At 39.5% G+C, this 11951-nt stretch overlaps 1 protein-coding gene across 1 annotated transcript; it reads right to left on the reverse strand.

Moving 5' to 3' along the window:
* Nucleotides 1-285: 285 nt before the first annotated feature.
* On the reverse strand, nucleotides 286-7715 carry LOC131316743 (sulfate transporter 3.1-like). The gene is made up of 12 exons (XM_058346174.1): nucleotides 7208-7715; nucleotides 6176-6383; nucleotides 4707-4878; nucleotides 3432-3497; nucleotides 3204-3317; nucleotides 2677-2793; nucleotides 2452-2578; nucleotides 1915-2201; nucleotides 1508-1698; nucleotides 1257-1342; nucleotides 945-1021; nucleotides 286-839 (listed from the first exon to the last, which is right to left on the reverse strand). The coding sequence occupies exons 1-12, from the start codon at nucleotides 7521-7523 to the stop codon at nucleotides 642-644; spliced, it is 1959 nt and encodes a 652-aa protein (XP_058202157.1). The 5' UTR covers nucleotides 7524-7715; the 3' UTR covers nucleotides 286-641.
* Between the last annotated feature and the right edge of the window lie 4236 nt (nucleotides 7716-11951).

The raw sequence follows: 11951 nt of genomic DNA on the forward strand, positions 1-11951 counted from the left end.
GTCGTCCATTGTTCGGATTAAAATGGACGGCCGGGTCAGCTGCCCTACAGCCCACTCGTATATCAAATGTGAAAGAGAGGGAAAGGGGATTTGAAGGGTGCTCTCATATTTCTAGTCTGATGAAATCTTGAAAAAACATTCAAATTTTATCAACTTCGAAGGTTCTGCTGGGTTTTGCTATAATCAATTGAAGTAGCAAAATCGACTTCGACATTTTCTAATTCTTTACTGGTTTCATTCATAAATCTAAGATCAAGAATATCAACAATCCTAAAAATCCAAGTGTTTACACAATTTCACTGAGGATTGCATTGAACTTTCTTTGGGTTCTACACAAATACATATGTAATAAGAGGGGGAAAAAAACACCCTTGTCACTCAAAACTTCAACTACATATATCATTGGGACTATAATTTCCCATCCTCAGTGGTAGGCGGATACGTATCCCCACACTAACGAAGCTACAAACAAGCTCATTTATCAATAATAATAAAAAAAAACGAAGCTACAAAAATAGGGAAAAAGAAAGCTAGCTATAAAGAAAATACTCCAGTGGGCGGTCCAGATTCAAACACTGGTGTAGTGGGTACAGAATCAACGGGCGATAAAAATTCAACATATATTCTTAACCTTTTTTTGGTTATACAATGTTGTCTGCCTGAGCCTCCTCTGATTCAATTGTCTTAGTGGAATTGGATTTGCAGGAATGAAGCATGAAGTTGCAAGCTCCAACAGCCTCCGCAACCGTGAGGTATATCCATTCCTCGCCAATTGCTTCAATGAACTTGGACTTGTCCAGCTTCTTCATCACCTCGCTTTTAGGGTTTGCTAACACAAGCTAAATTCCAACGACGCGAATAATACATCCGTTAGTGAAACTAGTCAAGGCTTTTTTGATAATGGAATGAACAAAATCAATAGCAAAAATGAATACTTTTTGTACCTTGAGACCCCTTCTATCAAGGGTTTTCTTGATTTCTTCAAGCATGCTAATTCCACTTGTATCAATGCTGCCTACAGCTGTGAGATGAAGAGTTTTTTTTTATTAGAGGGACTTGTAACACATAAAAAGGTGCAAGGCTCGTTAGGTAACCCTTGCTTATTTGCTTATTTTTGTTTCCGAAACTCTGCTTATTTTGCGGCTTAATTCAGACGCAAATCAAGCGAAGGTTACTAAACACGCCCGAAGATCCTTGTATTTCTTTTGTGCCGGAGAGAGCAGAACATGGGAATGTGTTTCCGACGAATCACTTACCGCTCATATCCAGTATGACATAGTGCAATTCAATCTCTAACGAAGATTTCAGCTTGTCTTCCTCCTCATCGATCCATCTCGAGATCCTAACAACAACATAGAAACTTAAGGTTAAGATCCATAGCTGTTTAGCATGGCAGTTTCTTCTTGAAACTCATGAAATATGCTCTACTAACATTGATTTTCTATGCACCTGTCTTTTTTCGTATGTTTTTGTGTTGTACGATTTCGGGTGTATAGGTAAAACGTACCTTTCTCTCAAGTAGTTTGCATTGGTGAAGTAAATGGGAGCGTCGATTTGAAGAATAAGAATTCCAGGAATGCTGCGAGCGACTGGGTACTGATCGATGCTTCTGAACGCAACGGAATTGGGAATGTTGCCAAGAACATGAGTTTTCGGCCTTGCTACAAATAGCAGCACCCGGAGCAATGATATCACAACCTGAATTTAGTCGAAAAATTCATATCAACGAACTTGATGAGCAACTAAAAATTCATGTAACGTCGTTTAATTCAAAGACATGTTTAAGCAGGGCGGAGCAGGATTTGTCGAAATGAGGGCTAAACTTACAGATTTATAAGGCCCTCTATTGATGTTCAAGTTTCAAGAACTAAAGAAGAACTAGAAAAAGAGATCAAAACTTGAAGATTGACATACCGCGATGACTAAGCCGATCTCAACGCTACCGAAAACGACACCCAAGAAAGAGCCGATGCACACGACAAAGTCAAATTTGTCGACCTTCCACAGGTGGATGGCGGCCTCGTAGTCGATGAGGCCGAGCATGGCTGCGATTATGATGGAAGAAAGCACAACCAGCGGAGTGTAATGGAACAGAGGAGTGAGGAACAACAATGTAAACATCACTGCCATAGCCATCACAATATTGGACACCGCCGTCTTGCATCCCGCGTTGAAATTCACAGCTGTCCGCGAAAATGGCCCTGGATTGGAATTCATATATAGTCAGCAACAAATTAGGTCAGATGATCTATTTGCGACGGAAGAACATGGCGAACATGCAGTAGCATACGGCCCTCAAAAGTTTCAGGGCCGTAAGCATGGGCAGCTACATTAGTGTTTGAGGGGGTTCACTCAAGCGAACCCCCCGGGTTCAATGGACTTTTCTACTTTCCTGTACATCAGTTACGCTCTTCGATCATGTTTTGATTTTTATTGTGTTGGGAGGGTTACCTGTGGTCAAGTAGCAAGAAGTGCAGGAGCCAGCAATATTCATCATCCCGAAAGCGATCATCTCTTTGTTCCCATCGATATGGTAATTCTTGAACATTGCAAAACTTCTCCCCACTGCTATTCCTTCCTGCAATATATGTCCACAAGTACACTTATCAGTTAGGCTATATGGTCGAGTTAACTTCCGAAGGAATACCGAAAGGGAATCGAATCGAATGGACTAACAGCTAGAGCGATGACACCCGTGATGATTCCTGTTTTAATGGCTGTAGGAAGATACTCTGATCCGAAAGCCAGTTCCGACACGGATGGCGGATTCAATCCTTTCTTCAAGTGCCCAATCTGCAAAGACAATCCACAAATTGGGTGTGCATCAAAATATGTATGCATTCCACATTTTCCTTTAATCTACGAAACGCCTAGGGGCCAAAATGGACAAAAGATTACCACAGATTGGTTGTGCATTGTTAGATGCACATGATTTTACTAGTAGACTGGTGTGAGCTGTACATTTTATAGTCCTTTTCTTGTATTTTCGGAATTCGTCCAATACTTGTTGGGAGAAATGGGAAAACAGAAAGTCTTCGCACATAACTTTAAAACACAACTCCGGACAGAACCGTATTCTGGATCGCTTGATGCACACATAGAACTGTTGCGAATACAATTTTGTCCAGAGTTGTGTTTTAAAGCTGTTTGAGTGGCATTACACGGTTAGTATTTCGTAAGAGGGAGAGAGAGCGCGCGCTTACGACTTGGACTCCATGTTTTTCAGCATGGGTGAGGTAGACAACTAGGCTTCCCAGAATAACAGACATTAGAGGCGCCAATGCATTTACCCAAAAGAAAGCTCCCTTCCTTTTGCTCTACTCATCATCAACATCGCAATCACAATCAGTAATTCCTTAATTAGACAATATCCAATAATAAAGAAAAGATCAATTTTTTTTTTCTTTTTTGGAAGTTTTGGGTTCACTTACAAAATATCTGGTAAGGATCAGAAAGGAGAGGAAACAACAGCCCAATACTCCACTTTCCCATCTCCACTGCACCAACAACCATCACCATCCACGTAAGAGAGAGAGAGAGAGAGAGAGAGAGAGAGAGAGAGAGAGAGAGAGAGAGAGAGAGAGAGAGAGTATGTCGATCCTAAATTATTACTATATCAGTAGCTTTAAAGCAAGGATTTATAGACACAATTGCATATTAATTATGGCTAGTCACAGTCAGAGTAGCTTTAAAGCAAGGAATTATGTAGCTATGTATACTATGTTAACTACTCAAAGACATTGATTATATGATGTGATTTAAACGTGCAAAACACTTGTGATTGGTGCATATAAGGTGCTCCAAAGATAATAAGCATATATGGTGCATAAGCAGTGGCGAACACAAGAGGGTGCTCGGACCCTGCATAACTTTAAATATTCTCACTTTGGGTTCAGATCCTCTCCGGTCTAAGCCGCACATTGGAAAAATCAATAGTTCAGGTCTGCTCACAAACTGCTCGAGTGAAGAATTGAATTCTTCACGCGAAGAGTCTCTGAGCACATCCAAACCATTGATTGCAGCATTAGACGGTCAAAGTTTTGACTGTCCGTTTCAATCCAAAACTTGGACCGCAGAGGATCCACTTCCTCTCACTTACTACACTAGTTTTCCAAGTCTGCAAGTCTCTAGAGTAAAAATATTCTTATATATGTATGAAAAAAATTCTAAAATTTCAACTTATCAATCAATTTATTTGGACGTCATGTGCATAACATAAAATGGCAGCTACGCATACAAACAAAATTTCGTCTCTTTTTCGATCCTCACAAGTAGCAATTTATACATTTGAAATAAATTTACTCTTATCAATAAAAAAATCCATTTGGTTCGGATCCCTGCTAGGCACAAATCACGTGTCCGACACCTCGCACAATGACCACAACCAAGGGCGGAGAGATATTGTGACAAGTGCGATCACTTGATCCCACCCGCAAAAGTTCTCAAAAGACATGTGTCTATATATCTTCGAATTGTAGACTGGGATTCGACCCTATATATAGATATTAAATTTTGCCTACCCACTAAAAGATACCCCAACAATAAATTATCCTTTAACTTATTCAAGCATTCCTTTTGTATTTGACAACATGTCTTATCAAGTACTCTTGGCTCCGCCCCTGACCGCAATTATCTTCGGCGAGTGAGCATTTAAAAAATAAAACTTTTGATTAAAAGCGTAGTTAAAGTTGACGATGGATCAAAACCTGGTGTGTTTGGGTAAGGATGGATCGCATGACGGAGACAAGATCAGTGCCATGAGTGAAATGGACCAGACCCAGTATCCCTTTCAGCTGCTGCAAGCACACCACCGTGGCGGCTCCACCCATGAACCCCACTATCGTCGCGTGCGACAGGAAATCCACTATAAAACCTAGCCTGGAATAATTAAGGACACCAATCATATTAGGAAAGTAATTAGTATAACCCACCACCCAGGATTAAAGCAAGTTTAACTAACAACTTTTTTGCTTTAAGCTTTAGAAGAGATCGAAGTGAGTACGAGATCATAATCAATGTGGAGAGAGAGAATTTGGATTCATTTTGATAACCGTTTTGTTAGGAATTAGTCGAGTTGTGCGTAATTTAGTCCAGCCGAACTAAGTTGCAAAAGAACAAAAAAAGTCGCTTCCCTTGGCTAGAGATTTTCTTGTTTTCGAAATTATGAAATTTTCTGGCTCAACCTATCGTAATTGACTCGAATTCATACAAAAGAAAGTTGAAAATCTCGAACTAGGACTAGAAACGAACCATGTCAGGTGAAATAATGAATATTTTAAGTTTGATTCGAAAATTTAATAAATTTAATAATTTTTGTGCCTGAATTAAGGACACCAATCATATTAGTAGTAGTTTGATTTGAAGTAATTATGCCCACCCCACCCAGGATTAAAGTAAGTTTAACTAACAACTTTTTTGCTTTAAGCATTACTCCGTAGAAGAGAAGTGAGAACGTACAAGATAATCAATGTGGAGAGAGAATTTGGATTCATTTTGATTACCGTTTTATTAGGAATTAATCGAGTTGCGCGTAAATTAATTCAGTCACCCTGAGTTATAAAAGAACAAAAATGACGCGAACTTTCCTTGGCTAGAGATTTTTTGGTCCTAAAATTATGAGATTTCCCGTCTCAGCGATTTCCCGCCCCTATCTTAATAGACTCGATTTTTATTTTTTGGAAGTGGTCAATGCCATATCATATCAAAAGTCTGAAGGCAATACAGAGTTTATCAAAGGATACAGGAGTGAACCAAAATTACCACAACCTAGACGTACACACAAGCACCTTCTGCAAAAGCAGGCTGACGAGAACATCAGACATAAGAACCAGGCGTAAAAAAAGTATTCGAGAATCATACAAAAGAAATTTGAAAATCTCGAACTAGGACTAGAAACGAGCCATGTCTGGCGAATAACGGATATTTTAAGTTTGATTCGAAAACTTAACAAATTTAATAACTATTGTGCCTGAATTGTTTATTTATCAATCAAGACGATCTTCAATGGAATTATAATCGACTGCATCACGAGCCTAGTAATGCTTTATTCAATTAATTGTTAAAAGTAGTAAATTGATCAAAAGAATCCCTAATTGGAAAAGGCATGTTTAATTAATCTCCCTTTTCCCTCCATATGCGCATGATTAATTAAGTAATTAATTAATTTAAGACTGACCTTAAGAAGCCCAAAGCAGCTTGAAAGACTCCGGCGAAGAAAGTTGAGGTGAGAGCCAGCTGAACGTAAAGCTTAGGGTTTTGAACGGGATTGACTTCCTTCGTTAACATGGAGGAAATCAGAAGCGATGCGACGGCCACCGTCCCCACCCCCAGATCTTTCGAACTCCCCAACATGGCGTACACCAGCGGCGGCACAAAGCTTGAATCTGCATGCATTCCCACACACGCAAAATCTTAACACAAAATGATACAACGTTTTGCTAGCGCGCGCTTTAATTTGTAGGAGTACTACAGAACGTATATATGATTGTAAATTATCTTAATGGTGCCACCCACCAACTTACATATTTTGATGGATTTTGGGTGTGAATTTTGTGTTTGTGAATTGATTGTTTTCATATTTTACATATACTAGCTTTAGAACGATAATCTAGAAATAACTGAAGTGCCAAAAATATCTGGGACAAAGGAAATTTACCCCGAAAGTACCCCGAAAACAGCAATTAATGGTTGAGATTCACTTTGATATGTGTGACCCAATCATCAAAGTGATTCTCAACTATTGATTACTGTTTTCGGGGTACTTTCGGGGTAAGTTTTTTTTGTACGTAGCATTCCCCTATTTATTTAGTTACTGTTAATTGATGTGATATCTTACGTGCATCGATCAATCGCACAAACCAGGCGTACCGTCAAAGTGAATGCGTTTGCTAGTTAGTACCATGAAAAATGTCGCACATAAAAGGTCTCTACCTTAAAACCCACTTCTAACTTTAAATACACTCAAATTCAAGAAAAAAAAAAACCTTCGAAACAGAACCAAGAGTCCTGTAGTGAGGACCTTGTAGTCGGATTGTCTATTTTCGCAATTGTCAAAATTAACTCTTATTGATAAAAGTTGCTAAACTTATCTGAACTATTTAATTGCGGAAACAGACAATACCACACCACAGGTTCACTACAGGAACCTCGTTTCCCTTTGAAACACACTTTTTTAAATATTGAGAAAATGTAATAGTATGAAACTCACATAGTCCCAGAATGGGAGGCAAGTTGGCCAAGTTGGCATAACTAATCCCCTGCGGCACGGCGAGGCTGGCAATGGTGATCCCGGCCACCACGTCAGCCTTAAAGTACTCGAACGTGTACCGCGGGGCCCACTCGAGGATCGGCACAAAGTACTGCAGGCCCAGCACCAATTTCCGGCCTGGCGGTTGGTTCTGGAACTGGCGGAGAGGGTCGTCGGGGAAGAAAGCCTCCTTGAGGGAGGATTTCAGGGAGAGGAGGAAGGGTTTCGGCGGGGGCACACCGACTCGGTGTCGGCACTCGAAGTCGGCGTTGCCCATATGATATGAATGAAATGCGGTTGTTTGTTTAGTTTGGCGGTACTACGATTTGGGTTTGGTTCTGAGTTTGGAAACAATATATGCGTGTGTTGTTTTGTCTGTTTTTTAGAGAGAGAGAGATAGAGGGTGACGTAGGAATTGCTTGCTGGTGGAGAAGGAGAGAGAGAGTAGTTTGTTGTGAGGATTGCGGGGAATGAGAACAGGGGGGGTTGGATTAATTTATAGTGTGGGAGGGAAGGTGGGTGGGGGATCCAAGGTGCTATAGTACGCATGTAGAGTCGTACATAATTGTCGGTCTTATCAATTAACGGTATAGATTAAAAATAATTTTTTATCGATAATTTTTTTTATTACCGTTCAAAATAAAAAAATACATCATAATTGTTGATTAATGAGGTCCATTGTCTGTGTGCCACACTACACGCACACTACAGCATCCTGCTTTCGGGCGGGGGTGGGAGAGGAAGCAGGGGTGGGGGAGGGCAGGACTAGGCGGTGGGACGTACAATGGAGTCACACGTGGAAAGAAGTCAAACGGCAAGACTCAACACGACTATGGTCAGCCAACAAAGCCTAGCTTGCCTTCTCTTGCCTCTTCACTGCTGTTTTGAGTCTTGCAGGACGCCAAAGAGTGAAGTTGGGCTCCACGTACACATCTGCGGGTTCCACTGTTCGTAAGAGATGAGTATTCGGGAAGTGGTTGAGAGACGTGTCTGTAGCATGTTTGGTTTGTATAAATGACACAGATGTTTTATCAAACTAATTGTTCACATAAGAAGTTTATAAACGAATTTGTGTGAGTAATTTTTCTTTTTCCGATATATCCATATAAGGTTTAGACTTCTATCTATGGCAATGCTTTGACTGTTTTATTTTTTAGACAGCACCTTATTTTGGGATTCAAGGGTGCTTTAGTTTGTGGAGTAACGAGTGTAGCGGGCCGAACGTAATCGTCCACACCTGATCGTCGTGACCGTACCTGAGACTGGGCTCGGCTCTACGCCGAGACTTATCAGTTACCGGCGTTGCACTCATCTCACGCTTGGCGCCAGGGGAGTTTCGCCTGGGCTCGGCCACCTTTTGGGAGATAGCTTTGCTGGAGAGTCCTTCGACTAAGTTGCCCTCCAGGCTTGGATAAAAGTGGGGCTCGGCCACCTGTTACACCTCACATGCTTCTCCACGTGCAGAAACGATTATGCCAAAGGATAATTATGAGCACACATGGGACGTGCCAGCTCACACCAAAACGGTTACCAGATCTATTCAGTGATGTCACACTAATGACGCCATTTGGCTCGTGCAAGGCACATGCCCGTGCTTGGGGAGCAAGCCAAGGAGATTCTATAAATACTAGAGGATGACAACCCTAAGAGGTATACGCCACTAAACACAAAAAACCCTAGTCTTCTTGCTTGATTTTTTGCACATTCTCATCCTCTCGCCGGAGGGCCTTGCCGGGCGACCCCTAGTCAAGTCTTAGTCGTGCGTTCACTGTGTAGGTTAAGACGAGAAGGTTAGGAAATCAGCAAACCAGCGGAGGAGGAACTCGAATCAAGGATCACGGGCCACACAACGAGTAGAGGCGGTTCAGTACGTTGTAATCTTGCTCTTTGGTTATACTAGGAATTCTCTCGCTCTAGCTTCGTCTGTGGGGGTACGTAAACGTTGCTTCGTGCTTTGTGGAATCAAGTATATTTTGGTGTTCTTGTGCTTTCGCCTTTTGTTTGCTTAATTTATTTATTTTCCCGTGGCTTGACATTTAAAAGAGCTGTGTTAAATCCCTAACAATTATCATTTCGATCTGATCAATACTAGTACCTATCTCCCTAATTTTGGGAAAGATTATCTGAAAGGCAACCGCTTGAAAAAGGTTGGAAGTTCGAAACTAGTACTTGATGAGTTGAGTTTGGATTGTAGCAAAACAGCTCATTTTTTTTGTCATTTTTTTAAACACAGTTTTTTTTTTAATTCGACTTATATCACGATGCATATATTCTTTACAGTTAATTTTACAATCCACCTATACCAGGTAAATATAGCTTCAAATATTTCAAGCCCAGAATTCTCAGGACCAGAAGGGGTAGGATTTATTCTCATAATAATTATAAATATTAAAAAAAGTCAATATTAGGGGGAAATATTTTTTGTGAAAATTATCGAGTTCAAAAATAAATGTCCGATAGCAAGTTGATCGGTTAATTCAATAAGAAATGAGAGTTAGTAACTCAATTTTGTTGGTACCGTCCAACTGAATCGAATTCGGATCCTACTTTTTAAAGTGCTGATCGGAAAAGAATTTTAGAGAGCATATATAAGAGAGATCTACCGAAATACATGCAGGTTTATCTAAGGTATGCTTCTACTTTAGAAGAATTAAAGGTTTTAAATCCGACTGATGATAGGAACAACGTTGTTCGAATTAGATAATAACAAGAATCAATTAGGTTTTTCTATTAAAAAAAAGATAATAAGAAACCTTTCGAATATGGGACAAATTTTTAGCAAAGTCACTGGTGGAGATCAATGAGCATGACACGTGGTAAAATTATCACAACGAAGGATCCAAAGAAGTTGGGGGATTTGGGGGAGATACTTCTAAGAAATTACGGATTAATACAGCACTTTTATCGATTCGAGGCGGATTTTCTGCGGTCCAACTGCAGAGAGTCTTCACAACCGTTCATCTTTGTATTCGACAGTTCAAATTTTAAATAAAAAATTCTGAAATTTTTTTTTGTTAAAAATCTCGACCGTTAAAAATATTATCCTACGACGGATGAGAACACTTCAACCGCACCACACGTTTGGACTGCTGACAAGCCTAGTGCCATCAATTCATTGGCATATTGACCGCATTATGAGTATTTCCCCAACTTTTATCAAGGAAAAAAGTGGGAGAAAGGACTAAAGTAGGTTTTTATGCCGGTGGGTTTTTCAGAAATAGTATCCATCCGTTTTTAATTAAATATTCAGCCCGTAAACTTAAGTTTTTAAAAAAATACATTTTTTTTGGTTAAAAATTCAAACATTTTCATAACTTAAAAGACTCATCGATGTCTCTATTGATTTGTGAATTTTTTTTGAATATTTTAGCGTATAAAATTCATCTTTATAGAGAATTAGGTTTGCAATCCGGACATTTATTTAGGCCCCATTTCAGAAATATTCTTAAAAAATAAGCAGTTTATTTTACATTTTCAAACTAAAAAATAAAGTAAATGAAAAATAATTTTTTAATTTTTTTTGCATCGTATAAAAGATCTCATCGAGATCTTCCAAATAAGATCCATATTGCATATTTTTAGATTTCAATAAGTCCATAATTTTTGAGCTTGAAATTGCCTTTTTAAAAAATAAGGACTTATTTTTTGTTCCGGAAAGGAGCCTAGTAACGGAGTTACTATTTTCTGTTTCCTACTAGCTTTATTATTCAAGCAACACCGATCAATAGTGATGGCATGTCTAGGCTTGGGTTGATTTTCCCGTGCTTGTTTTTTTGCAATGGGTTTTTTTCTTTGTAACGTAAAGTGTCTCCGGATCAGCTTGCGTGCACCACACTATTAAACCTCGACGGCCTCCACCAGCCTTTATTAACCCAAAGGATTTTTATGCATGAGTAGCCCTAACCATGGTTATATTTGGTGTGGTGGATTAGATTGGATGTTTAGGTTTTTTCTATTTTATTTTGTTGGAATTCTTGTAAGTGTTGGATTCCTAGCAATTGAACGAAGAACACTGCACCAATGACATTTTCAAAAAAAAAAAAAAAAAAACGAAGAACACTGCACACCGTGCATTTGGGCATCTCTCGGCCGAATGATGGATCCAATAAAATGATTGACATCGTATGTTCACGTTGTAGAGCTCGTCGAGGATATCAACCTCGTCAAAAATCATATCAATTGAATTTCAATAGTAACTACTCGGATTATATATATTTAGAAAAAAAAGGACTTAGCACGCTGAATAAAATCCTTTGGCGTGACTGGTGTTCCCAACAAGCTCTACAATGTGAACTAAACTAATCATTTAATTGGTTTGTCGTTCAAGATTACGGTGTGGATGGGTAATGACTCTTGCTCAGGAGCTCGACATTAGTTTCGTCTCTTTTAGGGTCCTGTAACTCTGTTTTCTGTTTTCAGATGGTCATTAGCGGCTCCTGTATGACTTGATCTGAATGTGGGTGATTTTTTTGTGGGAAATGCTACACCTCTCTCACATGCATGTGTGAGAATTCCACAATAAATGCTAGGACCTTCTAGGGACCCACATATATGTGAAAATGGTGTGGTTAAGGTGTGACAAATTGATGTGCCCTTAATATCTCTTTTTTTGTAGATGCCGTATCGCTTATTTGAAGAGTATGCTTTTTTCGTGCAAAAAAAAAAAGGATTTTGATTTTTTGCGCAGCTTTTTCTATTGATGGGG

The sequence above is a fragment of the Rhododendron vialii genome, chromosome 2a, assembly GCF_030253575.1.
Source record: "Rhododendron vialii isolate Sample 1 chromosome 2a, ASM3025357v1".
In the NCBI taxonomy this organism is placed as follows: domain Eukaryota; kingdom Viridiplantae; phylum Streptophyta; class Magnoliopsida; order Ericales; family Ericaceae; genus Rhododendron; species Rhododendron vialii.